We start from the raw sequence: 27,482 nt of genomic DNA, 5'->3' as shown, positions 1-27,482 counted from the left end.
GAGCTGCGCCGTCCAATGGGCGGCAGGCAGTGAGCGCGGGCTCGCGGCGGCGGGGCGGGCGGGGCGCGGCGGCGCGCCCGCGGGCCGGATGTATAAAGGCGAGGCCGGGCGGGCGCGCGCTCTGCTCTCGCTGTCCCGGCGGCGCCAACCGAAGCGCCCGCCCTCCTACGCCGACATGCTGTGCTGCGCTCTGCTTTGCCTGGCTCTGGCCGCGGCGTCCGGCGTCCGCGCCGACGCCCCCGAAGAGGAGGACCACGTTCTGGTCCTGAAGAAGAGCAACTTCGAGGACGCGCTGGCGGCCCACAAGTACCTGCTGGTGGAGTTCTGTGAGTGCCGCGGCCCGCTGACCCTGAGCCCCGGCCCCGCCGGACCCCGCGGATCCCGGGGCCCCGAGCCGACCTCCGGCGGTCGCGACCGCTCTGAGCACCTCGCAGCGGCGGGCCTGCCAGCTCCCAAAGGGCGACCTTCCTGCCCGGGATGGGACGCTCAGGGTGACTCGGGCAGCCCCCAGGGCCAAGACGGTCGCCGAGATTCCAGGCCCCCGCGCAAGTGCAGAGCAGCCCCCACAGCCCCTGCCCCTACAGCACTCAGAGAAGCAGCTCTGAGAAGCTGGGGCTGGCGTCCACTGTCACACACTTGTGACACCTCGTAACTAGCTAGGTGTGGCCCCTGCCCCAGCTCCCTAAACTTCCCTCCGGGTTCCGGAGGAAGAATCTGGGATGCCTGGGCCTACCTAATTGTTGGCAGGAAATGGGCAATTAATTAATCATTAAGAGCCGCTTGGGCTGTCCAGACCCCAGCAGGCTGGAGGTTTGCTTCTAGTCTGCCCCGGTGGCCCTGGTGCCAGCATTGCCCAAGAGCACCCTGAGATTGCTGCAGCAGGGGCACCCAGGGGGTTATCTGGGCCAGGAGATAAGGCTTTTATGAAAGAAGTAAGGAATGAGCAGAGGGCGTGATGGGCTAATCTGACTCCATTTTCCAGATGCCCCGTGGTGTGGTCACTGCAAGGCTCTGGCCCCTGAGTATGCCAAAGCCGCAGGGAAGCTGAAGGCCGAAGGCTCTGAGATCAGACTGGCCAAGGTGGACGCCACTGAGGAGTCGGACCTGGCCCAGCTGTATGGTGTCCGCGGCTACCCCACCATCAAGTTCTTTAAGAACGGAGACACGGCTTCTCCCAAAGAATACACAGGTGAGACCTGGTTACTCCCAGAGGATGTAGATTGGGTGCCTCCTGGAGAGAGGACCTTGCCAAAGGGAGGAGCTCTGCTTGGGAAGGTGTTATGGCGTTCCCAGACCCATCCTCTGTGTGTTCCTGTGGGAAGCATTCTGTCCTGGGCAGGGTGCTGTGGGCTCTGCAGCTGGAAGAGAGTGGCTATGTGGACCCTTGGGCTTGTCTCTAACTGTCCAGTGCTTGGAGGACACTAGGTAAGAAGCTGAGGCTTCAGGGGTCATGGTCCTGTGCCTGGCGTCTGTCACAGCACTGGTGACTGCTCTGCTCGATGCAGACCCTCCTAGCTGCCCAGGCCAGGGGCTCACTTGCCGCCCTCCATTTGCCCCTGCAGGCCAGCAGAGAAGCCAGGCGGCCTTCCGTGGCCACGCTGTTGCCCATGGCCTGGAGGAAGAGGATGGTCCATGTCACTGGGCACCCCAGCCTGTGTCTAGCTGCCCAGGGGTGCTGGTGCATGTCCCCACGGTGGCTCTGGCTTGTCACCTTTCAAAGGCCTGGTTGTAATTGTCCTTGGGTCTTGAGCGGGTCACCCAAATGGTTAGGTTTGATAGGTAGGACACCTGCTGCTCACAGCTGGTGACTCAGCTCTGGGCCCTTTTGGCTCTGAGACCTGGCATCCTTCCACAGTGAGCCCAGCAGTCGGGCCGAGGAGGCGAGTCGCGGGAGTCGGCTTCCTTGTGCTCCTGTTGTCTTTCCCTTTGAGCCGTCTGTGCATGTCAAGGACACTGTGAAGCCAACTTGCCCTTTTCTGTTGCGTCTTATTTTTCCAAAAACGGGGGGGGGGGGGGGGAACCTTCCTCAGACCTTCGGAGGGAAGGCACGTGTGTACGTGCGTGTTTGGTGAACTTACACGCCTATTAAGGTTGAAAACACAGGGAAGTCAGCTGGGTGGGTCACTGTGTCGCCCCATGCACTGGGCGGTCCAGTGTTATTGACCAGCCTGGCCAGCACTACCGAAAACAAGAGGTAGGCTTCTGAGGGCGGAGGGTGCGCAGCCTCAGCAAGCACCTGCCTGTGTTTGGTGCAGCCGGCAGGGAGGCTGATGACATTGTGAACTGGCTGAAGAAGCGCACGGGCCCTGCTGCCACCACCCTGGCCGACGGGGCTGCCGCAGAGTCCCTGGTGGAGTCCAGCGAGGTGGCCGTCATCGGCTTCTTCAAGGTAGGTGCGGGAGCAACCCTCACAGCCCTTGCCCTGCTGTCTGATCTGACATGTGGCCTGCCGCGGCCCCAGTGGGTGGACTGAGGGGCTGCTGGCACTGGGCTATGTGACCACCATGTCCTTCCTCTTACAGGACGCCGACTCGGACTTCGCCAAGCAGTTCTTGCTAGCGGCAGAGGCCATTGACGACATCCCGTTTGGGATCACTTCCAACAGTGACGTGTTCGCCAAGTACCAGCTCCAGAAGGACGGGGTTGTGCTCTTTAAGAAGGTGAGGCTGTGTGTCCTGCCGTCGTCCAGGTGCTGCCCCGCTGGGCTGGGAGAGCCATGCTCAGGCCCACAGGGTGGCACACACTGCAGGCCGGAGAGCTGCCTCCACAGAGGGATGCCCAGCTGCTGCTGAGGGGGAGCTTTGTGGGGGTGCCCACCCTCCGCCCCATCCCGAGGGTTCCTGCAGACCTCGGGACTCTGTGAGAGCCCAGTGCTGACCGCCGGTGGGGCCCTGAGGGGTGGGAGGGGCTCTGCACCTTTTATCTTGGTCCCCAGGTGGGCAGTTGGACCCCTCACTGTTGTCTGGATGTGTACTTCAGCCAGGTGCCTGCAGAAAGGAGAGCAGGGTTGGGGGCAGGGCAGGAGTGGGTCTCTATGCCAGCAGATCTCAACCTGTGGGGGTCAAAGTTACAGTGATGAAATAGCCACAGACATGATGTTCTGGTTGGGGGGGTCTCCACAACCTGGAACGGTACGAAAGGTCGTGGCAGGAGGAAGGTTGAGGGCCGCTGCTCTGTGCCGTCTCAGCTGGCAGCTGAGCGAGACCCGGGGGGCTGCGGGTTTTGAGTGGGTTGGTGGTTGCCCAGGGCGCGCACGGCTGTGTGTTGGCGCCTTTGAGGGGTGGACTGCTTAGAGCTGACCTGAGGAGGAACCTCTCCCACCGCCCGCTCAGCCAGGAGCACTGCCGTGGACTGCTTTTTCTCAGGACAGCCCAGCTCAGTTGTCCACCCCTGTGGGCCTTCACCAGCAGTCTCACTCCAGCCAGAGGGAGGCCCGGCTGGAGAGGAGTTCTCTTTGTGATGTGGTCTGCCCTGTGCTCAGATGGCAGGGCGGGGGCCCAGGTGATAAGATGTCCTCGGGCAAAGGTGCCCTGAGTTGTGGACTTTGCTTCCTGACAGCTGCCGGGGCGGCCAGGAGGGGGCGCTTCTGAGGCAGGTGGAGCTGGGTGGGGACAGACTGCATGGGGCAGGGTCCCACCACCCCGTGGCACCCTTAGCCCTGGGTCCTCAGCCACCCACAAGAGATAGGCTGGGCGAGGACTGCCATCCTTTCTGCTCTAGCGTGGGGCCTGCCAGGACCTGCAGGCTAACAGCTTTTTCCCTGCCGTGCCTATGTCTGCGGGGCTGCCTCTCTAAGGGCTCTGCCGGGCAGGTGGGCTGCAGACAATGCTAGGCTCACCGTTCCCTAATGACCACCCTTGGCACCTGGGGCAGGTGGGCTGACGGAGCCGTCCAGTGGGTAGGCCTGCCCGTGGAGAGGGACACGAGGCCCTGTCTCAGCTGGTGAGCTGGGTAAGCCCCCTCAGCTGGCTCTCTGCAGGCAGTGGGTGGGCTGACAGCGACCCTGAAGAAGGGGCAGAAGAGGACTGGGAAAGGGAAATGGTCCGGCTGTCAGACATCATGAGTTTGTGTGTCAGGGGGAAGCTGAGCTCCTCCCGGGCACCCTATGATCACAGAGCCCCATCCTGACACTGCCTCTCTGTCTCAGTTTGACGAAGGTCGGAACAACTTTGACGGGGAGCCTACCAAGGAGAGCCTCCTCAACTTCATCCGGCATAATCAGCTGCCGCTGGTCATCGAGTTCACCGAGCAGGTAGGCGGGCTGAGCAGCAGCGGCAGGCAGCAGGGACAGTGTCAGGGCCTGCAGGCCGCCTGACCCACTTCTCTCTCACAGACAGCCCCGAAGATTTTTGGGGGCGAGATCAAGACTCACATCCTGCTGTTCCTGCCCAAAAGCGTGTCTGACTACGAGGGCAAGCTGAGTGGCTTCAAGCAGGCGGCAGAGAGCTTCAAGGGCAAGGTTGGCCAGATCCTCCCAGGAGAGCTGCACGGTGTGGGAGCAGGAGGGGGTGGTGTTCAGGGGCCTGGGAGTGGGCTGCCTTGATGGCGACGGTCACCTCATGTTCTGTGGTGGGCTCGGGGCGCGTCCAGGGGCCGTTCAGGGCCTGGGAGCAGGGCTGACGGCGGCAACTGCTCCGTCTCAGGCTGCTGCTTCTCCCCAGATCCTGTTCATCTTCATCGACAGCGACCATGCCGACAACCAGCGCATCCTCGAGTTCTTCGGTCTCAAGAAGGAGGAGTGCCCAGCCGTGCGCCTCATCACCCTGGAGGAGGAGATGACCAAGTTCAAGCCCGAGTCAGACTCACTGACCGCCGACAGCATCAAGGACTTCTGCGACCAGTTCCTGGCGGGCAAGATCAAGGTGAGAGCTGGCCCGCAGGCCTGGGGGGCTCACGGCCGGCCGACTGGAAACCGGGGCATCACAGTGATGTGGACCTCTGTCGCAGCCCCACCTGATGAGCCAGGAGCCTCCCGAGGACTGGGACAAGCAGCCAGTCAAGGTCCTGGTCGGGAAGAACTTCGAGGAGGTGGCCTTTGACGAGAAGAAGAACGTCTTTGTGGAGTTCTGTACGTGCGCTGTCCTCTGCGCGTGGGGTGCACAGGGGTGGGCTCTGCGCCTTGCCTAGGACGGACCCCAGAGCTGCTCTCCTTGCAGACGCCCCCTGGTGCGGTCACTGCAAGCAGCTGGCGCCCATCTGGGACAAGCTAGGGGAGACCTACAAGGACCACGAGGACATCGTCATTGCCAAGATGGACTCCACGGCCAATGAGGTGGAGGCGGTGAAAGTGCACAGCTTCCCCACGCTCAAGTTCTTCCCCGCCAGCGCCGACAAGACGGTGGGCGCCTACCGGCCAGGAGGCAAAGGGCAGTGGGGGGGAGCGCCGAGAGCAGTGGGCTCACCCTGCGCTCGGTTGTCTTGCCGTAGGTCATCGACTACAACGGCGAGCGGACGCTGGAGGGCTTTAAGAAGTTCCTGGAGAGTGGCGGGCAGGACGGGGCTGGGGACGAGGACGTGAGTGATCTTTTTGCCCCCACAAAGGCAGAGGGGGGGTGCTTGCCAGGCGCTCTCCCAGGAGGCTGCACCTGGCAGTGCTCACAGCTGGCGTCTGCTCCCTCTGGACTGGGCAGTGGGCTCCTGGTGCATCGGAGCCCTGGCCTCAGTGTTGCGGGCGCAGGGTTCTCACAGGAAGGCACCTTGGTCTGGGTCAGGAGCTGGGGTCAGGCTAGTGGCCAGCAGGCCAGCTTTCCCACATGCGGCATGAACCCTGCCTCTGTGAAAGGGACACCCTGGGTGGTCGGAGCAGAAGGGGGTAGTGGGTTCTGCACAGGGTGCCTGGCGAGGTTAGCCGGGGCACTGCTGACCGTCCACTGAAGACCTGGCAGCGGGCTCGCCCCTTCCACTTTCACCGTGGGGGGTGGGTACTCATGGGTGTATCGTGTTGCCCCCACGTCGCACACAGGACCTCGAAGACCTAGAGGAAGCGGAGGAGCCAGACTTGGAGGAGGACGAGGACCAGAAAGCCTTGAAGGACGAGCTGTGAGGCCGAGAGACGAGTGGACCCCAGACGCCCACAACTGGGGCGGTGCTCCGGCACGTTGCCTATGCAACCCAGGACCTCCTGCAGGGGCAGCGACCGAAGATCCAGGGACTTGTCATGCTTCTCCTCACTCACACGTCCACCTCCCTGCCCCGCGGTCATCCTGCCGTCCTTGCCATGCCGCATCTGTCGGCGTGCGCTGGGACGTGGGGAACCCGTGGGGCGGCTCCGCCTCCAGGAAGCCTGCCTGTGGACAGGGTTGCTGGGCGCTTTTCGGTGTCAGGGTCTCTGCGTGGCTAGCCTCCCTGGGGCCCCCCCACCCCCAGGGCCGGGTGCAGCCTGAGGCTGGCCTTCTTCACCTCGGGCCAGTGTGGCCCCAACTGAGCTAGGCTTTTTGTTCTTCGGGATTGCTGGGGACTTGGGGTCTCTGCCTCGGGCAGGAAGGGCTGCTCTTCTCAGAGGCCCGGGTCAGGCCTGTGTGGGCCCGCTACCCCTCTGGGCCTGCTCCTGCGATGCCTGACCCTTTGCTGTGTGTGGTGGCCAGAGGCTGACTGAGGCACAAGAAACCTTGGTTCCCTTCTGGGAGGGGGAGCCCCGTTGTGTTGATAGTTCTCCAGACGATCTTCCCAATATTGCAATTGAACACATTGGCCAAATAAAGTTGAAATTTTACTACCTACTTGCCTCTGCCTTGTTGCTTCTGTCCCCGTGGAGCCAGTGAGCCTGGTTTGAAGAGAGATGTCAGCATGTTACAGGTGGAGGGCTGGCACAGGCCACCTGTGGGTCCCAGGTGCTGGGCCTGCAGCCAGGACCATGGCCACGCCTGGGGGAGGCTTGTGTGAAGTAAGTACTGCTGACTGGACGGACAGTGCCTGTGTCGGGGAGGCAGAGACCCAGTTCTCCCAGCATGGACTGCCACCCTTGGTGTCAGCCCTGCAGGCAGCAGCCCTGGACGGAGGGGTGGTGGGCAGTGGCAGGGAGGCCACTGTGCTCAGCTGGGGTCCACTTTGCCCCCTGCAGCTGGGTCTCTAAGGCCACACCCACGATGCCCCAAACTGGTTTGCATTTTGTTGGTTGAACTAGTCCGGGTGCCCCCAAAGCATTGAAGGCGGTCTCAGTCTGTTTCTGATGCGCCCAGGGCTGGGCTCTGTGGGGAGGGTGCCGAGGTGGAGTGTTACTAAGACTCAATGTGGTGAAAATGCGCCAGTATTCCCCAGCCTAATGTGGGCAGGAAGGAGCCTATGATCAACAGAACAAGGTTGCAAACATGCGGTGGGAGGCCTTCCAGGGGCCGGGGGAGGGGGTAGGAAGGCCGGAGGCTACCTGCACCAGTGATGGCCGTGCAGCGACGTTTTGTAGGGTTTTTCTCAAATGAATCTTGTGTTAGGTGGGAGGTTTGCGTTTCAGACCAACTTGCCATACAGCTGTTGTATTTCCCGCCCCCTGCCTCCCCGGGTCTTCCTTCCCACAGGGACCTCCACCCTCTATCTCACCCGAGTCAGTGCCTGTCTGCCTGCTAGCCCTTTGCTTCATCTTCCCTGGCCCGCCCCCTTGGGAGTCTCCAGTCTGTTCCCTTGGCTACGCAAGTCTTAGGTCTATTCTGCGAGCAGTGGTCTCAGGTGATACTTGTCCCTGTGTGACTGAGTCCCCTCGGCACAGGTGTCTTCCTCGTGGTCTTTCAGACACACAGTGTCCCATGAGATGCGTGTACCAAGCTGTCCTGACCCATCCTTGTGCTGTGGGCGGGGGAGGGGGGGTACTGTTTCCAGCTTCTGGAACAGTCGCTGTGAACCGTGCCGCTGCTGTGAGCCCAGGTGTGCGCAAGTCCACTCGTGTTCCGGGGGCTCGCTCTTTGGGGGGCACATCCAGCAGCAGTCTTGCTGACTTTGGGGCCATCTCTATCCCGTAGCTCCATCTGACTTTTCCCTGTGGTGGTACACCAGCGGGCTCCTCAAAGCTGACCCTCTTGCTGGCCACCTAACGGGCACGGTGCCTTCCAGGGAAGGCGCGCACGGAGGAGCAGCCGCCCTGTCCCCAGCAGCACTCTGGCCACGTGCTCCGGCAGCCCCACCGTGCAGTACAATCTTCCTTAGTCAGTGTCCAATGTTCACACTCATACGAGGTGTTGAAAATACTATCTTGGGTCAGGCGTACTTTAGTCTTTAAAATGACAGCTTGGCTTTGGAACACTTCAAGGGGTCTTATACATTAGGTCTGCCGAGTATAAGATGTCCTGCTAAGCCCTTCCCTTGGACCTGGGAGACAGCTGTCACATCTAGGAGGCGAGTGGCACCAGGAGTCCAGTGGGAGATGGTGCCAGCAGCTGGCCCGGGCACAGGGCAGAAGTAGAGGTCTGTTTTCCTCCACCTCAGGACTGGCCTCAGGCTGATGCTGATTCTCAACACAAAACTATTGGCCATTGCCCCCCAACCCCCATCCTGAAGCTGGAGGGCAGTAGCTGCCCCTCTGACACTACAAGGCCATAGGGCGCTGCAGCCAGCAGACCACGGCCCCATGTCCTCTGCCTTCTCCAGACTGCCTGAGCCCACATCTATGCCCGGCACCACCTCCCACTGGCCTGCCAGCTGACACCTGGGTTTCTGAGGCCCAGGAACCCTGAGAGAAGCCCTAGTGTTAGGGTGGTTACATGTTGGCCAGTTAACTGCAAGGTCAGTAGTTCAAAACCACCAGCCTCTTGGAAGAAAGATGAGTCTCTCCTATATAAAAACTAAAGTCTTGGAAAACCACAGGGGCAGTTCGATCCTGTCGACAAACCACCTGTGAGTCAGAATCCACCGACGGCCATGAGGGCAGAGGCAGGGCACCATGCGCTTGGCAGGAAGAGAGGAGCCTCTGGAAAGAGGCCATTGGGGCTGGCAGGCCCAAGTGCTGTTCAGGTTGTGTGGGCATCTGGCAGCTGTGGGGAGTCGCTTCTGGATGGCGGTGCTGTGTGCTGGAGAGGGGTGCCTGCGAAGCCACAGGCAGACACTGGACAAGGGGGCCGCTGGTGCTGTGCTGCTGGCCAGGCCTTGAGCGGGACTTCCCCTCTCCTTTTCAGGCAACTGCAAGTGGGCCCTGGGCCTAAGCAAACGACCACGCTCGAGTGACTCTCTGGGGCCTCGGGCCTCAGGGCTGCAGGGCAGGGCTTATCCCCCCCACGGGTGCCCTCCCACAGCCCCTGGGTCTCCTGTACCCTCCCTGCTGAACAGGCACTTTCTGCAGGCTCCAGAGGTTGCACGGTAAACTCTGTTACCTGAGCTTGCCTCGGCCTCTAGAAAGCAGAAAGTTACAATCCTGCAGCTAAGGTGGATCACGGTGTGTCCTCCCTCCACGTCCACGTCCATACCCTGGTACGCTGAGCCACAGTTCACGCTGCGGGCCTCCGAGTTGGGTTGGGGGCCCAACCTTGATGGCAGAAAGTGGAGCGGGCTTGTGTTTCGTGAGGAAGACTACAGCCTTCGGTCTGGATCGCCATGGAGCTCCACATCAAGAAAACAATCCCGCTAGACAGCTTCGTGCTGCGTGGAGAGAGGCTGCACGCCGTCCGGTGTTTCATTTGCCTGGGGTCCGCAGCACGGGGGCCGAGAGGTCACCGAATCAAGACCGCGTGTCACGAGGCAATCTGTCACCTCGGGGGTGGAGGCACGCCTGCGCCAGGTTGCAGGGCGTTGCAGTCACCTGCTGTGTGCTGGGGACGGGGAGGAGGGCGACCAGAGAGGAATGGGTGCATTTGAGTGACGGTTGGTTCGGAAGATGGGAGCGCCCTGCGTCTCCGAAGTTCAGCCCGGATGCTGCCTCCGAAGCGGGAGGCAAGACCGACTGGTACTTAGGACATGTTGCCAGGCGGAGCTCGTCTCTGGCTGAAGGTTGTTGCTAGGGTTAGACCCTCCAGGAGATGAACCGACGGAACCAGCCTGGAGGAGGGTCAGTAGCAGGCAGCCTCTGGTCCTCGGAAGGACGCAAGGGCCCTAACAGACAAAGCTACAAGGTTCATGCTGAGGGCACATTCCTGGGGACCTCATCGCCAAATGCAAAGGTGAGCTCTTATGGAGAGTCAAAAGTGAGCACCTATGGAGAAAGCTTGCCCTTGGAAGGCATCTGCCCCCATGGCAACAGTATCTCTTGGGGGATCTGCTGAGGCTGGAAAGTCATCTGCCGTGCCCAGTCTCTTCTCTGAACCACAGAAAAACCCAGAGTCAGATACTGGCCCCCCTGTTAATGGGGGCTCAGCAGGCCTCCCTCGGGGGGCTTGCTGGGCCCAATTCTAGAATGGAGCATAGCCCCTCCAGAAGCAAGCCTGCTTACTGGCCACCAGCTCTGAGCAAACTCTTTCACTTGATCCTCTGGGCTCCTCCGTAGGGGAGTGGGGTGGGGGTGGGGCAGACAGAATTTTCCACAACCTAAAAAGAACCGATCTTCACATCAAAGGAAAGTTCAGTCTCCCCTTCACACGAGGACACTCCGTTTCTGGGCTGCCGGTAGGTAACAAAGCCAGGAGACACCACACCTGGCTCAAGTGACCAGAGCTCAGCCCTGACAACCGCCTGTTTCTGGGACCCCAAGAACTGGGCATGTTGGGCATCCCTTAGGGCAGGCATCTGGGCAGAGAGGCCTGAGAGGAGGTCCCCCAGAGTCACAGATGTGTGGAGCCCAGCTTTGCAGGAGGGGCAGGGACAGGTGGGCACCCTGAGGTTTTGGATCCGAAGGGCATCTAATATCAGCCTACAGGCCAGGGGAGCCCAGCTCCCCCAGAGGTGCTGGCTTCCCCGAGCCAATGCCCCTTGTACCCAAAGGCCAGTCTGCTCTCCCAGCAATCAGTTTCAAGTGTGGCCCACCCCGTGGTTATTCCTGGAACTCGGCCCAACTTCTATTTCTTTGTGGCTGGTCTATCTTCAAACATGTACACGCACAGATCCATGTGCCCACAGGCCCTTCACCTGTATGCACACACACACATGCACACACCGGTGCTGCCCACAACCCTCTACAAACGTACATACCATGAACACACACCTGACAGCATGGAGCCTGCCTGTGGTAGTTCTGCTTCCTGGTGCTGTTGCAAAAGTGAAGGCATTTGGGGCACACAGCCCACTGGGATAGGGAGACTGCTGGGACATGAACCTCATGGGACAAGGAACCTGCAGGGAGAGGGGGGCTCTGCTGGGACATGCTTTGGGGAAGCTCCCCTTGGCTGCCCTTCCAAGGTGTCTACCTTGTGTCAGCTGGGTGTGGTGTAAAATGCAAGAAGGTCTCTCACATAGCAGGGCCAGGGACTGACCATCGGTAGGTGCTGTGCAGGGTGGTGGCAGGCCCTGCACCAGGCTGCTGTGGGTACCAGGACTAGGAGGGCAGCTGTCTACCATCAGGCGTGTCAACTGGAAACTTGGGGTTCTGAGCAGAGCAGTTCAAGGTCGCAGGTATGAGAAAGCAGCCGATGGTGATGCAGGTCCCACAGGAAGGTAAAAAGGGGCAGGTGGTGGAATTCTCACCCTCCCCGGGGAGACCAGGTGTTGGTTCCCTCCGTCAGTGCGGGGGAGGCTTGCTGCTGCGAAGTGCTGGACAGACAAGAGCAGCGCTTGCAGATCAGGACAGACTAGAAAAATGGCCGGCAACCTACTGCCAAAGAACCATCCAACGGAAACTCTAGGATGGCAGTGGTCGGTGATGCGTGGTCAAGGCCAGCTTGACAGCAGCCACCATAGGGAGATGCCGAGGTCCCTTGGAGCAAGTTGGGGTGGGGGATGAGGCCGAAGATAGGTTCTTGCTAATGCCGTCATATTCTTCCTCTGAGGCTCTGGGCCCGCGGTTACTTTGGTCTGGGGCTACACCACGTCCCTGTCCTGGTGCCTTCTCCTGCCCACATAAGGCACCTTCTGGGTCCAGCTGTGGGGCAGGAGCCGTGGCCAGGAAGGCTATGTTGACCCCGTTGGCTGGGCACAGCAACAGGTGTGCTGAAAGCCGAGCCACCAAACATGATCCCGGTCAGGAGGGGCCGGCTCGGTTTCAGGCACTCAGGGCAGTGAGCATGACCACGCAGCTTTATATAGCTCAGCAAGCCTATATAAGAGTGAGCGAGGACCCGAAGTGGGGGTATCCTCAGCCAGGGTGTCCAGCACGCACGTCTGCTCTGGCAGGCACATTCCTCACCTCTGGCTCAGAGGCTCCCTGAGGACAGGATGCCCAGCAGGACGGTCCCCTATGCCCGCTACACACAGCAGCGGCGCCGGCGGATGCTGGCCGACCGATCTGTCCACTTCCCCAACGATGTCTTGTTCCTGGACCACATCCGCCAGGGTGATCTGGTGCAGGTGGGGCGCTTCATTCGGGCCAGGAAGGTCACCCTAGACATCATCCATCCCTCAGGTGAGGATTGGGCTCTGACCGGGCCGGCGGGGGCTGGCTGCCACCCCGGGTGACACCCTCTTCCCTGCCCAGGCCTGACCGCTCTGCACGAAGCCGTGCTCTCTGGGAACCTGGAGTGTGTGCAGCTGTTGGTCAAGTACGGGGCAGACATCCACCAGCGAGATGAGTCTGGCTGGACAGCCCTGCACATTGCCTGCAGTGACGGCTACCCCGACATTGCCAGGTGAGGTGGGGTCCAGAACCCCGGGGCTGGCGTTCATCCTGACAAAGGGGACCCCCGCAGGAACCCGAAGTGTTGCTGGAACAAACTGGAAAATCGGCCCGGGGTCCAGGGGATCGGATTTCTTCCCACCCACTACCTGGCTCTGCCCCCAGGTACCTCATCTCCCTGGGCGCCGACAGGGACGCGACCAACGACGACGGCGACCTGCCCTCCGACCTCATAGACCCCGACTTTAAGGACCTGGTGGAGCTCTTCAAGGGCGCCACGATGGACTGAGCGCTGGCTGCGAAGAGAGCCTGGCCGGAGGGCGCACTCCCTGGGCGGCCCGGCACCCCCCGCCCGCCTCCGTCGCCCTCCGGCCTGGCTTTTTCTCCAGGTGACTTTTTTATTGTGAAACTTTTTACTTTTTCAATAAACGTGGTCCCCAAGCCCGTGGTAGTGATGGCTTCCATGCTGATGTCCTGAGCGTCACCGAATCAGGGTCCCGGGGTCCTGGTGGTCAGGGCGCCACCTGGGAAACGCGGGCCTCGCCCCCGCCCACCCCAGGCCCCGCCCCGGCCCCGCCCCCGCCCCAACAGCAAATCCAGCCGTCACGTGGCCCGATGCGCATGCGCGTGTCTGTGACATCACTTCCGGCCCGGGCCCCCAGCTGGAAGAGGCGGCGGCGGCGGCGGAGCGGGGCGAGGTGAGGCGGGGCGAGGAGGGCGGGGCGGGGGCTGGGGGCCCGGAGACCCCGCCCAATCCCGCCCTTGGAGAGCCGGCCGACGGGGCGCTGGGGCAGGGGCTGGGCGGACTCCGTGCCCTGGCCGGGGACCTGGGGGCGCCCTAAGGAGGGGCGCCGGCCCGACCCCGACCGCGCCTGCCGGGTTCTGGGAGCCGCCTTTGCAGCCCGGGAGCCCGCGTCCGGGCGTGTCTTCAGAGAGAGGAGCCCCTTGCTGCACCGGGGAAGTAGGGGGCGGGCCCTGGGGGGGGCAGCCAGGGCGGGTCTTCCAATGGGGCTGCGCCTGCACACCCGGGCAACACCCCTACACTGGGTTGCACCCCACACGTGAGCTGCACCTCCAGTTGGCCAAACCTCTGTAGGCTGCACCCTGGAACTCTCACCTAGGTTGTGCCCTCCTGAGAAGGGTCCCCAGTGGGGTGCACCCCTGAGACTTGTCACTTCATGGGCTGTCTCCTTAATGGACTTCCTTTCCAATGGCTGTAGCCTCATGGGCTGTAGCCCCACATGACATGGCATGCCCCTAGACTCCCACAATAGTATCTCAGAACTCCCTGGCTCTGGGAACAAACCATGGCCCCTCCCTCCATCCTCTTTCCTACACCGTGGTCTCCCCAGGTGGCACTTTGCGGGGCCCCTGTGAGAGGATAAGCAGGGGTTTCCAAGTGTCCCTGGTAGCCGACCAGGGTGACCTCCAGGAGCCACACCTCTGTGGAAGAGATGAAGTTGGAATGTTCAAGTAGTGGGGAGAGGCGGTGACCCCCCCAAACTCAACTTCCTCGAGGGGGTGCTTTCAGCTACACCCAAAGCATGGGGAAAGAGCTGGGGAGACCGGGCAGCCAAGCAAAGACCCGGGAGGGGTCTGCTGAGGCCTGGGGAGCACTTTGAAGGGACATGAGGAGGGCTGCTTTGGGTGGTTGAGGGGAGATGCTTTTAGGGGCGGCAGGAATGATGGAGAAGGAGGAGGTGTTCAGCCTGTGTCCATGGGCAGGTCATTCCCAAGAAGATGCCTTGGCTAGAGATAGGCTCCTGGGAACTGACTGACAGAACAGGAAGGCTGAGAGGTCACAAAACCCCCAGGAACACAGGGATTTTAAGCATGGAATCCCCATAGTCACTTCTTTGGACCAGGTCCCCGCTCTTTGGGCTCAGGTACCTGGGTCCAGAGGGAGACCTGAGTGGTGGCCCATCTTGTGCTCCCTTGTCCAGTGCCCATACCCTTCCTCCCCCAGGAAGGCTCTGCAGCCCCTGGGGTACCAGAAGAGGAAAGCGGAGCCTTGTTGGTGTTGATGGGCGGTGACATTTCAGGGAGGACAGGGGCCTGCCAGGGTGCCCATGAGATTTAGGGTGGGCAGAAGTACTCACAGCCACCTTGGCCCTGAAACAGGTGTGGGGACAGGTGAGCACTGCTTCTGAGGCTCCTGCGGTAGCCGCTGGTGGCGGTCACCCTTTCCCGTGGTCTCTGGTTCTCTGCTCCCTGTGTGGGGCGGCTCTCCCTGTCCAGCCTGCCCACCCTGTTGGCCTCACTCTGTGTGCCTGAGCTAGCTGTCCTTTAAGTGAGGGACCACAGGGGTCTCAGGTGGGGGCTCCACAGGGTTGGGCCCTGTTCTGTTGGAGGAGGAGGGCCTTGGGGGTTGGGGGGAGACAGGAGGGTCTTTGTGCCAGAGCAGCGCTGGCTCTCCCTGAGCCCCGTCCTTGGCCCACCAGGTTGTGGTGCTCGGTGTTTGTATTTTTTTAGTAGAAACTTATTTACCCGTTTTTTTTCTCATTTAACTTTTATCAGCTTAAAAAATAATTTTTTGTTTAATGGAGGTGAGTGTTAAGCCCCAGTTAATGAATTAATTAGACTGGCCAGGGTGAGACACACCCGGACTTAAAGGCAGTCGGCCCTTTAGTTCAGTGTGCAATATGTTGACATCTGAATACCTTGTGCGCAGCCAAATTAGAGATGTCTGACCCATTCCCTTGGTATTTGGGAACCACTACTGTATCCCCACAGAGGGCAAGCCTTTTTCAAACTTTTTGTTGTGAACCAGGTGGGGTTTACATGTCACAGCATCCTTTCCGCATTCAGCAAACAACAAGCCGCCCCATAGCGTGACCTCTCCCGATCTTGCTTTTGCCTTGCAAGATGTAGTTGCCCCTTCACCCGAGTCTGTGCCTATTGCTTCCTCCTCCCTCTTCCTCCTCCCACTCTGGTTACCTTCAAAGTCTGCTTCTTGGTGTGAAAACCTCCACCTGGATTTTCGTTGTAAGCAACAGTAGTTCCAGAGTGCCCGTCCCCTGGAGATTGACCAACAGCCCCGGCGGGCAGTGACCAAGCACGCTTTTTCTCCATATGCTTGTTGGCTGCTTGAACGACTTCCGTCCACTGCCTGTCCATCCTCTGCCCATTGCTGAATGGAGTCGCTCAGCTTCTTGTTGGAGTGTTGGAGCTTTCTGCAGATTTTAGAGCTCTGCCACATGAGGTGTCATTGCCTGGGGTGCTTCCTCACTCTGTGGGGTCCCCTTTAGGGAGTTCTGAAATTGTAATGATGCACCCAAGTGTCTTATTTTCAGGAGGCCCCGGCTGTCTTTTCTGGCTTGCGTGCTTGTGTGTGTGTGTGTGTGTGTGTGTGTGTGTGTGTGTGTGTGTTTCATCCGGCTCGACCGTGCATTCAGACCATGTGTGAAGGCCCCAACATTAGTCCCAGTCTTATCACCAGGGATCTTTACAGTTTGTTCTAGAGTTTGCTCTTATGGGTCCTGTTACGGAAACCCAGTGTTGGCAGCGCCATTTGTTGATGAGCCCGTCTCTCCCTCACGTGCTGTGTTTCAGGCTCTATCAGCGATCGGAGTTGATCCCTGGGCGGTCTATTACGTTCCAGTTTGGCCGAGTGCCTGCCTTTGTCCTGGCATCAAGCTGTCTATTTTCACCTGTGTGAGTTTTGCCTTCATTTCCTCCTAAGCCCTTAGCTTCTGCTTCTTCATTTACTTCCGCCTGTCTTTTGCTTGTGTGTGGCCTCCTCTCTGGTGTAGGGACAGTCTTCCTTCTTGGGAAGGGTCACTTGACTGCGGCAGGAGGAGCTCCTGTGGGGCTTGTTCCGACCTGGACCTCTGCATATCCAGGGGTGCATCTGGGGGCGTTGTCCATCTGGAGGTGCTCGATGGCCAGGGACCCCACATTGGAATCCTCTGCATGCGGCAGCATGCACAGTAAACACTCAGCACCCCTTCTGGACCACCGAGCCTGGGTCCAACCCCACTGTTTGGCCTGGGCACATCCACCTGAAGGGTGGCGTCCTGCAGACACTTGGCGGCCCTTCTAGATACCTTGATGGCCTGGGCAGCTGCATGGGTGTTCTTAAAATGCATCTGAAGATTCAACCCTCTTGATTTGCATGATTTTGGGGGGTTTTCTGGGTCAGGTGAGTAGTGCCCTCTGCACTCAGGCCACCACGGGTGAGCCGGTGGCGCCGGCTGGTGGACCCTGGCGTTGGGGGGGGGGCTGTGAAGGGAACCTCCCACTGTTCTTTACTTGTGCCCTGCTTCCTTCTCCGGGCCTTTCCTCTCCTTATAAGGCCAGGGCTCGTTTGCCATCTCGCTCCAGAACGACAGAGATCCCTTTGACTCTGAGGAAGAAAGGCCCTTATAAAGCACCAGCAGGTTGGCAGACGGCTTTGGGGAAAACTACAGTCGTTCCATTTCCTGCTTTTTCAAACAGCACGATTTCATCTGCCGCTGGCCGAGTTAAACACACAAGCAGAGCCCCCAGCATTGCTTTGGTCCTTACCCGTGCAGGACCCCGTGTGCCTGCCCCACAGCCCCCATCTTCAGGACAGGCCCCCCAGAAGCACAAGCCAGTGCCACTGGGCTGTGGGGGTGAGGTGGGCTGGCTCCCTCCCCACCCCACCCCCACATTGCCCACGGTCCGAGCGCACAGCTGTGTGGGCGACAGGCGCTGGGCTCTGGCGTAGCCTGTGTGGCATGCCCTGTGAGCCTATCTCAGATGTGCCTCACCGAACCCCGGACCTCAGACCTCAGCTGCCATGTGGGCTGGGTGGTGGCAGGGGGTGGTCTTGTACAGCGCAGACTCTGTCCGGCTGTAGGCCTCATAGCAGATGACACGCTAGGTCAGTGGGGCTGGACCAGGGTCTCAGTGGCTGAAGGGCCTGGGTGATGACCAGCTGGTGATGGGCAGCAGTGGGTGGGGTGGTGGGGGTGGGGCAGGATTCGGACTGGAGTCCGTGTTCGGGGCAGATGCACCAGGCTGGATACAGGAGTTGCCCAGAGACCCAGGTCAGCTGGCTGGAGCCTCCCTCCTTCAGCACCCCTGAGCCGAAGAAGACCTGTTGAGCTTGCCCTGGCAGTGAGGGTGCACCGGGCTGGATGTATCGACAAGGAGTGTCAGAATGTGGGGTGCTAGCCATCACGGGGCATAGGTGCAGGGCACAGCTGGGCGCACAGACATGGGTGCAACCTCACTGGTGGGCATGTTCCCTCGGGTGCTGGCTACCTCCGCTTCCTGGTCAGGAGGGTGGAGACAGGCATGGCGCAGGCCTGAGGCTGCAGGGGTGCCCGGGGCAGGACTGTGATGAGTGTGTGGGACCACTGTGGTCTGAGGGGTTTCCCTGGGCTCTGGTGTCCACTGGGCATGGGCTGAGGACGGAGCCAGCAGGCGGGGCCTCTGGGAGCCTCACCTCTGAGTCCTGCTGACAGCTCACTCCTACCCATTCAACACCGGGAGAGGTGGCGAGTCTGGAGCCCCAGAGTCCTACCTATGGACCTGCTGCTGTCCCGCTGTGCCAGCCTTTTTGGTCCCCTGGGCAGGGGTCCTCTGTGCTGAAAGTCTCCCAGTGTCGTCTCCCGCCCGCAGCGTGTGCTGCCCCACTCTGGGGTCAGGTCTGGTTCAGGACCAGCCTGGCAGCCAGCTGCGTGGCTGTGTCTGTCTGTCCTCAGCCCAGCAGGGCACCCTGCAGCTGCCCTGAGAGCGTGAGCGCGACTTAGGCCAAAAGTAGACCCCCTCACTCCCTCTGCCAGGGCTGTTGAAGTCCCCAGACCGAGTGACCAGGTGACCTGGCAGCACCTCCTCTTCCCCCGATCCATCCCCTGGTAGCACCCCCCATCCTCCTTATTAGGCTGCCCACTACAGACAGGAAATGGTTACCCACCTGTGCCCATTAGGGGCAGGAAGGGTCTCACTGGCCAGCAGCCCTCCAGTGGCCTGTGTCACAGCCAGGCTTAGCCCCCCTGCCCAGGCTCCGGTAGGCAGCCGACTTGAGCCAGCTCACGGGGAGGGGGTGTCTGCACCTTGCATAGCCTCAGCCTGGCCTTTCTTTCAGGGCCAAGGGGACCGGGCAGCCAGGACCAGACGTCCCAGCAATGACCAGGTGGGTCAAAAGGGGTGGTGTGGGCGCATGCGTGGGGGCTGGACCAGGGCTCCCTGTGTTCACACACCCCCTCCCCAGCTCTCCCGTCTCCAGAGTCCTGTACAACGGCCGGCGGAGCAGCAGTCCCCGCTCGCCCCCCCACAGCAGCGAGATCTTCACACCAGCCCACGAAGAGAATGTCCGCTTCATCTATGAAGGTGGGGTAGTTGGGGGAGCAGGGGGCTGTGGGGCAGAAGGTGGGGGCAGAGCCAGAGGGCCTACCCAGCAGAAGCCCGCAGGTTGGCAGGATGCTCTTCCATGTGTTCTCTCTCCCAGGGAGCTGCAGGGTGGGGGTCTGGGAAAGTGGGCCGCCCTGACTCGCCCTCCCGCCCCCACAGCCTGGCAGGGTGTGGAGCGTGACCTGCGGAGTCAGCTGTCGGGCAGCGAGCGGGGCCTGGTGGAGGAATATGTGGAGAAGGTCCCCAACCCTGGCCTGAAGAGTGAGTGGGGCTCAGGGGCCTAGATGCAGGCTTTGGGGCACCCCAGCCGGCCCCTCACTGTGCTCCCCACCCCCGACAGCCTTCAAGCCCATCGACCTGAGTGACCTGCGACGCGGGAGCTTGCAGGACCCCAAGAAGTCCTAAGGCCCTGCTTCCAGCAACGGCCTCTCTGTCTCCAGCTGCCCCATTCCTGGGGGTCCTGGGCCTTCAGCCCTGCCCCACCCCCAGCTCCTCTTCTGCTGGCTGGCCACTTGGGCCAGTTGTGAGACGGGCAGCCCCACCCTGACCGCTGCTACTTACCCTCTCTCTGCGCCCGCCCCTACTCCTACCCGCCCAAGTCCTCACATTGGCACTGGCCCTCCAGGGTGGCCCTGCCTGGCCTCCGGGCTCCGAGTCCTATGGCCCCTGGGGCGGTGCTGTCAGGCTGGCCTGAGCTGGCAGTCCCCAGAGGGTCCCCAGGGCCCTCAAAAGCCCGTGTCCCTGAGGGCCAGTGAATAAAGGTGGGCTCTGGGACCAGTCTCTTGCTCTTTGTCTGCCAGCAACCCTGGGAGAGGGGATTCGGGGGGGGGGGGGCTCCCTGCCATAGTGCCTGACACCTTCCAGCCCACATCAACCACCTGCTCCCAGGGAGCAGGCTGCCCTCATGGCCCACACTCTGCCACAGGCCCGCCTCAGACACAGCGAGATGGGCCCCGCCAGGACTTACTTGAGCTGAGTGGAGAGATCCCAGGCCAGCTGGGAGGGGGCTGGTCTCATCCCTGCCTGGCCCACCCTGTAGGGCCAGAAGGTGGCAGTAGGCCTCCCTGAGCCCTGCCTTCTGGAACCTGGCCCTACACAGTCTGCCACCTGCCTCTCCCCACCCACCCACTCCAGGGGGCCAATGTATGGTCCCTTCTTGCCGGCGGGCTGAGTTTTTCCAAAACTGAGATTAAGCTTGGGGTTGATTAAGATTAAGCTTGGGGGCCGCGGTCTCCCTGAGCTGGGCAAGAGCAATGGGATCTCCTGGGCAGGGCAGGGTGGCCCTGGGGAGGAGCCCAAACCCAGCAGAACCCTGTCCTGGCCGTCCTGGCCTGCTGCTTCCTGTGCACTGCCCCTTCCCTACCACGACCTTGAGGGGGGCACCTGCCTTGGGTGACAGGTTAATGTTGCTCCTTGGGGAGGGGGGGTTCCACACCAAGTGGGGGTGCTGGCACCCTCTAGTGGCCAGACTGGTGGTGACATGCTGCTCTCTCCAACCCCACCCAGCTCCAGGAGAATCAGCACCCTTAGGCAGTGGGGGCCTGGTGAGGTGGGGGTCTGTGGAGATGGTGAGGACCCTTAGGGAGGGCTTGGGGGAGGGGCAGGCCTGGGCAAAAGGCCTAGCTGTGCTGCTCAAGGAGGGCAGCTAGTAAGCAGCAGAGGGATGAGAGGTGGCCGGAGGCTGACGCCCACCAAGTGGGGCCAACTGGGAGGGGCGACTGGGAGTGCCATGGTGGGTGAGCTAACACCTTTGGACAAACGGGTACCTACACACCCAAAGACAGATCCTCGGCTTGTGCCACCTGCCACCTCTGGTCTCTGTCCCCAGCCCACGCTGCTGCTTGCCCAAACTGAGCAGACAGAGCCCACTCTGGGCCCATTGAGCTCATCACAAATCCCCCTGCACCCAGAACTGCCCTCCCACAGACCGCCCCCCATCCCCAGGGCCCACCTCCCACAGACACCCTCACCCAGAATACCCCCTGCAGACACCCCATGCCCAAACTCCCCCCTGCAAATACTCCATGTGTGTCCGCTGTGACAGGAGGAATGGCTAGGGCTTTGTCTGTACCATACAGACCTCCACCTGTCCACTCAGTAGGTGACGGGTCCCTAAGATGGCCCCTGGAGCCTTGACTCAGTGAGGGCAGGAGTGAGGTCGCAGACTAAGTTGACCCCCCATTCCAGGGCTTCACCATGGGGTTCCCCCATCCAGGATCTGACTGTGTCCTTGTGTTGGTTCCTCAGGCTTCTTGTTCCTGGGGCCCATGTGAAGGGTGGGGCCTCACGTGGACACTGCAGGGCCCAGGGTGAGAGGGGTCCCCTAGCAGAGTTGGCAGGGCTGCTCTGGTGGCCTGTGAGTGGGCAAGACCTGGGGGAGCCCCGGGTCACAGGGATGAAGTCAGGTTGGGAGGGATTGAGGTACTTTCAGGAGCTCAGCCTTTGTCCCCAGCCCCTTGACTGCTGCGGGGGTTTTAGTTCTAAATGTCCACACACCCACCTCTAGACCACCCCTGCAGATGAGGAAGGGCCTCATGGCAAAGATGGTCTTCTGGTCCACCGGTCTCTGGTTACAGCCATGTGGCATGTTTACATGCTGATGTTTGGCTGTGTCCCAGGCTGAGCATGGTCTCTTGAGCTCCCTCTCCAGGCCTGCCCTCTGTTTTTCCTGGAGTTATGCAGCACCTTTTCATTTGCTCAGCTTTCTGGGTCCTCACCCACCAGGTCCAAAGACCTCTGCTCCCAGCTCAGTCACTCTCAGAGCCCGCTCCACCCCACCCTAGAGTCCACTGCTTGGCAGCCATCTGGGCCGCTCTCCTGGGAGTGACCCCTTGTTGGCTGTAGCCTGTGCCTTCCTCATTTCCTAGGGCACGCCACAGAACGCCCCCTGCAGGTCACCTGGCCCCACACACAGGTGTGAGCTTGACTTTTCCGGTTCCTCATTCCTATCCCAGGGCCCTCTGCAGCCTGTGTGCACACGTGCACACCGTAAAATACATGCATGCACACCAACACACATGCATTCTTCAGCTGGAGCAGCATGGGAAGCGGAGGTGGGTGGGGCAGAGGGGAACCCTCCCATGGCTCAGGAGCCAGTTAGAAAGTGAGTCCCACACCTGGCCAGGCCGCCGAGCTGCTGCCCAGACAGGGCCAATATTTATTGGCTGGGAGCATCCAGGCCCACCCCCACCCCCACCCAACTCCACCAGCCTGGGCTGGTTCCCTTGGGAAGCTGAGGACAGGGTGAGGGAGGACAAGGACAGAGGGGGCTGGCCACAGGGAGGGTGTCAGGGGCCCAGGTGAGTAGGCAGGCTCGCCCGAGGCCATCCCCACCCTGAGCTCAGCTGGCGTGAAGGACATTGGCACTGGCTCGGAGGAGGCCTCTTGGTGCCCACTCTCAGCCCAGGCTGGCAGGGTCTGGGGCTGGGACTGGAGGTGGGTTTCCGGGCATGGTCTCTGGGTTTCAAGAGGGTAAAACCCAGCCTCTGATTCAAAGCCCCACCAGCCCCTGGGTGATAGCCCAGCCCCCGAGTGTCCCTCCCTGCCTGCCCGCCCGCCCCCGTGGGGGGCAGGAGGCTTGCTCCCCCAGGAGGTCCAGCGCCTGGTGGTGAGTAATTTTATTTACCTTCCCGAGAGGCTGCCTGTCCTTTCATTTGCTCCAATTAGCCTGGCTCTGCCTGAGTGGCCCTGGCCACGTGTCTCTGCAGGCAGGCGGGGGGGGGGGGGGGGGAGGGGGGACACCCCTCCCCCACCTCTCCTCAGAGCACAGACACCTGGTGGCCTGCTCCTTCTGCTTTCCCGGGTGCCCCCACAGGACACTGGCAGGTGCTGCGGGTAGGAGGTACCCCATAGAGGGGGTGACATGAACCCTAGATCCCAAATGAGACCCCACTAAGCACCAGGGTCCCCACCCAGCCCACAATCTGGCATTTCTTCAGGCTGGCCAGCGCCTGCCCCTGGTGACCAGGCATATTGTGCCCACCATGCCCAGCAGTGGCCTGGATGGCTGCAGGAGTTGGAGGCTGGGGTCTCTGCTTAGGGACACCCTCTGCTACCCAAAGGTTTTGGGGCATGTCGCTGTACCCCGTGGTTCTCTGTGCTGGACTCAGCCACTCCTGTGGTGACAACCACAAGGCCAGGAAACCAGGGACCAGGTGCCCTTAAATCACCCCTGACCTCTGTCCCTGAACACACACCTACCTGTACAATGTGAATACTTTATTGCTGGGTGGTCCGTACGCATGGGTCACAGCACACCGCATGTGGCCCACCCTGATCCAGATTCGGGGGCCACAGGGGCTGCATGGGGATATCTGGGTGCTGAGCTACTCCCAGTGGGCGGTCTGGATACAGGGACGCCTTCCATACCCACCCCAGGGCAGTCCACCCCAGTGGGGTCGGGCACTCAGAAAGGGCTCTCGGCCAGTGCAGGGAGGTCATGGGCTGAAGGGGTCTCCGAGGAGGGGTCGGGGCTGGCTCCGTTGCTGCCACTGTTCCTCACCAGCAGCAGCTTCTCACTGGGGGGGCCGCGGACAGTTGGGGGGGCGGTGTGGCTGCCTGAGCGATGCTCTTCCTGCAAGGCCTTGCCCACTTGCCAGCGCCGCCAGCGCCTCAGCAGCTCCGCCTGCACCTGGTCGCAGTGGGGTGTCGGGGGTAAGCCTGTGTCAGCACCCCCCAAAACTCCCCTCTGTGCCCATGTCTCCCCCAGGACCTGCCTCTGTCCCCTGTGCCAGCACCTGGGGGCAGCCCCTCTCCCTTCTCCCCCTCCTGCCCACTACGAACCCTAACCCACCTCAGGGGGCCACCCAATTGCATGACAACATGTGGTGCCGGTGTGATGGAGGACTGTGCTTGTGACCCTGCTATGTGAAGGGGTCCCTGATTCTGACCCAGACGCTGGTCTCTCCCCCATCCCCCCCTCAGGACCCACCTCCTTGTTGAGGAAACAGTAGAGGATTGCCACCAGCAGGCCCTGGGGAAAGACAGCGCCCGTGGGAGGAGGGTCACACAGCGCCCTGGGGGTGGGGAGGGGCAGGTCGGTGCGGACTGGACAGCCCACCTGGAAGGAGCTGAGGAAGAGGTCGAAGAAGAGCTTGGCAGAGCGCAGGGCCCCCTGGGCGTGCTCGTCAGTCACAAAGGCGAACACCACCTCATGGACGCCCAGCAGGGGGATGAGGGTCAGCGTGGACTTGGCTAGCCTGTGGGAGACAGCCTGGGCGATCCTGTGCTGCCCTCCCCCTGCCTTGCCCTTGCAGCACCCCCAACCCCGGGCCTGCACCACCACCATCCACGCCCTGGCTCTGCACCACCACAAGCACCCCAGGCGGCTCCCGCACCGGAACTTGTAGTCAGTGTACCGCATCTGGTGGGCACGCAGCTTGGCGACGAGGAGGTGGACAGTGTGCATGAAGATGAAGGAGTTGATCTGGGAGGAGCACATGGGCAGGGGCGGTCGGCCTGCAGCACTCAGCCTGGCTGCCTTCCTTCACCGGTCCCCGCCCCAGACCCTGGCTGGCCTGCCCGGCACCTGGCCCAGGATGGCAGCCCACTCTCTCCAGGCAGGCTGGCCCGAGGCTGACCACGCCAGCCTGAGGCCTGGGTGAGTGCCAGGGGCCAGGGTGCCACCTGCCTTCAGACCCCAGTGCCCCTGCTGCCGCTGCGTCTGCCTCTCCCACTAGGGCCGGTGCCTTCATTTCCTCACCAGGATGGCCAGAAAGACGGGCACCCGCAGGATCCACCAGAAGCCCATGTTGTCGTTGCTGGTCCAGCACCTGTAGGGCCAGGACACTGCTGCAGACCCTGCCCAGGAAGCCCATGCCCGTGGCCCTGGATGCTCCCTGCATCCTGTGGCACACAGTGCCCTCACAGCTGATGCCAGCTGGAGAAGGAGGGAGACAGTCAGGAGCCGCCCCCCCCCCCCCCCCGCGCATCCTTCCAGGGGAGCCCAGCCTCTGCAGTTGCTCCCCGGCTGCACCCGGTGCCCACTCTTACTCACTGCACGTTCTCGAAGAGACACTTGACCACAGCCCAGGGAATGACGAAGAGAATCGGGGCCCCTGCAAGATCAGGGGAGCCGCTGGGTGCTGGGCCTAGCCCCGAGCTGCCGCCCCACTGCTTGCCCGCCCACCTGCCGACAGCCCGCTCACTCACCCCAGCCGATGCCCAGGTAGAGGGGGAAGAAGCTCCTCTCAGGGAAGGTGGCCAGGCCCAGCAGGCTGTGCAGGTACACACCCTCCACCAGCAGCCAGCAGTAGTTAGCCACAACACCATACTGCATGAACACCGCGGCCACCCGGCAGCCGGCCACTGCCTAGGAGGGGCCGCAGCAGTGTGGGCAGCCCGGCTCCCCTGCCTGGTGCGCCCCCCGGACTCCCCCAACCCCCTCCCCCACTCACCCTGTCGCTAAGCCAGACGCTCACACTGAGGTCGTCGCCGATCTGCTGGCTGTAGCGGGTCTGTAGCAGGGCATCTATAGCCAGCACGGAGCTGGCCTTCAGCACAAAGGAGGCAAACAGGTTCATGTGGATGTAGTTGCGCGTGCAGTGCAGCTGGCTGTGGGGACAGGGGTCAGGCACACGCTGCCCATGCCTCAGCATGCTTGCCCCTGTGCAGCTGGCTGTGGGGGCAGGGGGTCAGGCACACGCTGCCCATGCCCCAGCATGCTTGCCCCATGCCCCATACCTGAGGCTCAGCAGGATGGTCAGGGCGAGAAGAAGCGCACCCAGTGACAGGCAGTAGCCCACTGTGTACATCATCTGGAAGCTGCTGTACATCTTGACCACTTCCTTCTGTAGAGGGCAGGGCAGTCAGGGAGCCCGCCAACCGTCCCCCTGGGGCCCCCAGACTGTCCCCCTGGCGCCCCTCACCTCCCAGCACCTGCGAAGCTGACCTGAACCTTCAGCTCGTCCATGTCCATCTGGCACTGGGAGGCATCACGCCAGGGCTGTCCCTGGGGTCCCCTCACCCACTGTCCGTCAGGCCCACACTTCTTGAAGACTAGGCGGTGCTGCACTGGGGAAGTGGGGCAGGGCTGGGGTCAGCCCCATGCGGGTGGGCGGCACCTCAGCCCAGCCGCCCCCGGGCCCCCGCGGTACCTTTGTGGTGCCAGGGCAGGTACCAGGGGCAGGAGATGCTGGCAGTGGTATTGGGCAGGGTGTCAGGCCAGCAGGAATATTTGTCGAAGGTCCGATTGCAGACCAGCTCTGTAGGGTGCGGTGACAAGGAAGAGAGCTCCCTCAGCCTGGGGCAGCCACCTCCCCAGGCCTGTACCATGGGTTCGGACCAGGCCTCCCTCCACTTCCACAGCCAGGGCAGCTCCGGCCTTAGACTAGACGAGAGTTCTCAAGCTGCCAAGCCCACTTGGGGGGGGGGGGTAGGTCTCTGTCACTCTGCTTGTCCTGGAGAATCTCCCTAGCTGGAGGGCAGAGCCCATTCTCTGGCTTCCCAGGTACATGGCTCCCACCCTGCCAGCCCTGGGCAGCTGCCCTGCCCCAGCCCCAGTCTGCCCCAGAGGAACCAGGCTCAGGGCACTGACCCCAGAGATCGGCCCTCCCCCCTTAGCCATTTTCAGTCCAGCAGCTGACCTGGTGGGCAGTGGGGGTAGTCAGAGCCCACTCTGCGGCTTCTTCAGTGCGGCCACCCCCTCACCTGTCTCAGAGGTAATGTCCCCCCACAGGGTTCCATGAGGCCACAGGAGTCTCCCGTGAGAGAAAACGTTGGGCTCCCAGGGGACTGGCTTGGTGAGAGGCTCAGGAGGGGCACTCACCAGGGGTAGGGTGGGGCGGGGCTCACCCGTGGGGGGCAGGGCTCACCCTGGGGGCGGGGCTCACCCGGGTGGGCGGGGCTCACCGGGGGTGGGGGGTGGGCTCACCCGTGGGGGGCGGCAGCAGGCTCAGGTTATGGGAACACTCATCTCCGTAGAGTTTCCATTTCTCAAACAGGAAGTCCATCACCTGCGCTGCGGGAGCCTGTGGCTGGGCAGGTGGACAGGGCATCAGTGCGCCCCAGGGTGGTGGAGGGGACTTCCAGGGGGGGTGCCCCCCGCCTGCAGTGCTCACCTGGTGGACAAGCAGCAGCAGCAACAGCAGCAGGAGGTGAGGACAGCGTGGCTGGGTGGGGGGCATGCCTCTTTCTGGGCAGCCTCCCCCCACATCTGGCTGGGGGACACGTTGGAGTGAAGAGGTCTTTGTGGGCGTGCCCAGTGCCCCGGGGTTCAGGAGCCAGTGCAGCAGGCAGGAGCGGGCAGTGTCCCCCGAGGTCACAGCTCAGAACCTCTGAGTCCTGCTGAGGAACAAGAGGGCTGTGTGGCGCAGCTGTCTGTACAGTGGTCCTGACCACCACCCAGGCTGCTACTGCCCATCTACTGCCCACCTCCTCCGGCGGCTATTCTTAGCCCTGGGAACGGCCGCTTGGCAGGCTGACCTGACCTGGAGTGCCCGCCATCCATCATGGCCCAGTACCATGTTTGGGGAGGCAGCCAGGAGCCATCAGGGCACATGCTCAGGTGGCCCTTGTCACACCCAGTCCCCTGTCCTAGGATTGGTGA

General features: G+C 61.9%; 4 protein-coding genes across 5 annotated transcripts; 3 read left to right on the top strand and 1 right to left on the bottom strand.

Annotated features, from left to right (window-relative positions):
• The first annotated feature begins 114 nt into the window (after positions 1–114).
• P4HB (prolyl 4-hydroxylase subunit beta) lies at positions 115–6,719 on the top strand. The gene is made up of 11 exons (XM_075562370.1): positions 115–326; positions 983–1,189; positions 2,256–2,389; positions 2,523–2,660; positions 4,148–4,252; positions 4,334–4,459; positions 4,662–4,862; positions 4,948–5,068; positions 5,157–5,338; positions 5,428–5,514; positions 5,963–6,719. Exons 1-11 carry the CDS (start codon positions 176–178, stop codon positions 6,041–6,043), a joined length of 1,533 nt encoding a protein of 510 aa, XP_075418485.1. The 5' UTR covers positions 115–175; the 3' UTR covers positions 6,044–6,719.
• Positions 6,720–12,219: 5,500 nt separating this feature from the next.
• On the top strand, positions 12,220–12,958 carry PPP1R27 (protein phosphatase 1 regulatory subunit 27). Its single transcript, XM_075559474.1, has 3 exons — positions 12,220–12,406; positions 12,479–12,629; positions 12,782–12,958. The coding sequence occupies exons 1-3, from the start codon at positions 12,220–12,222 to the stop codon at positions 12,903–12,905; spliced, it is 462 nt and encodes a 153-aa protein (XP_075415589.1). The 3' UTR covers positions 12,906–12,958.
• A 270-nt stretch (positions 12,959–13,228) lies between these two features.
• Positions 13,229–19,705, top strand: MCRIP1 (MAPK regulated corepressor interacting protein 1). Of its 2 annotated transcripts, XM_075562368.1 has the most exons (6): positions 13,260–13,314; positions 16,169–16,270; positions 18,672–18,719; positions 18,798–18,916; positions 19,097–19,198; positions 19,278–19,705. In XM_075562368.1, exons 3-6 carry the CDS (start codon positions 18,712–18,714, stop codon positions 19,340–19,342), a joined length of 294 nt encoding a protein of 97 aa, XP_075418483.1. In that variant the 5' UTR covers positions 13,260–13,314; positions 16,169–16,270; positions 18,672–18,711; the 3' UTR covers positions 19,343–19,705. The 2 variants fall into 2 exon arrangements, with proteins under 2 accessions (XP_075418482.1, XP_075418483.1); XM_075562367.1 differs by lacking the exon at positions 16,169–16,270 and having other exon boundaries at positions 13,229–13,314.
• Positions 19,706–23,342: 3,637 nt separating this feature from the next.
• On the bottom strand, positions 23,343–27,142 carry GCGR (glucagon receptor). Its single transcript, XM_075559473.1, has 13 exons — positions 26,995–27,142; positions 26,808–26,910; positions 26,032–26,139; positions 25,827–25,948; positions 25,619–25,725; positions 25,333–25,489; positions 25,088–25,247; positions 24,933–24,993; positions 24,639–24,708; positions 24,274–24,362; positions 23,997–24,135; positions 23,868–23,909; positions 23,343–23,567 (listed from the first exon to the last, which is right to left on the bottom strand). Exons 1-13 carry the CDS (start codon positions 27,058–27,060, stop codon positions 23,343–23,345), a joined length of 1,449 nt encoding a protein of 482 aa, XP_075415588.1. The 5' UTR covers positions 27,061–27,142.
• Positions 27,143–27,482: the final 340 nt, after the last annotated feature.

The sequence above is a fragment of the Tenrec ecaudatus genome, chromosome 10, assembly GCF_050624435.1.
Source record: "Tenrec ecaudatus isolate mTenEca1 chromosome 10, mTenEca1.hap1, whole genome shotgun sequence".
NCBI lineage: Eukaryota > Metazoa > Chordata > Mammalia > Afrosoricida > Tenrecidae > Tenrec > Tenrec ecaudatus.
This window is presented reverse-complemented; position numbering and strand designations above follow the sequence as displayed.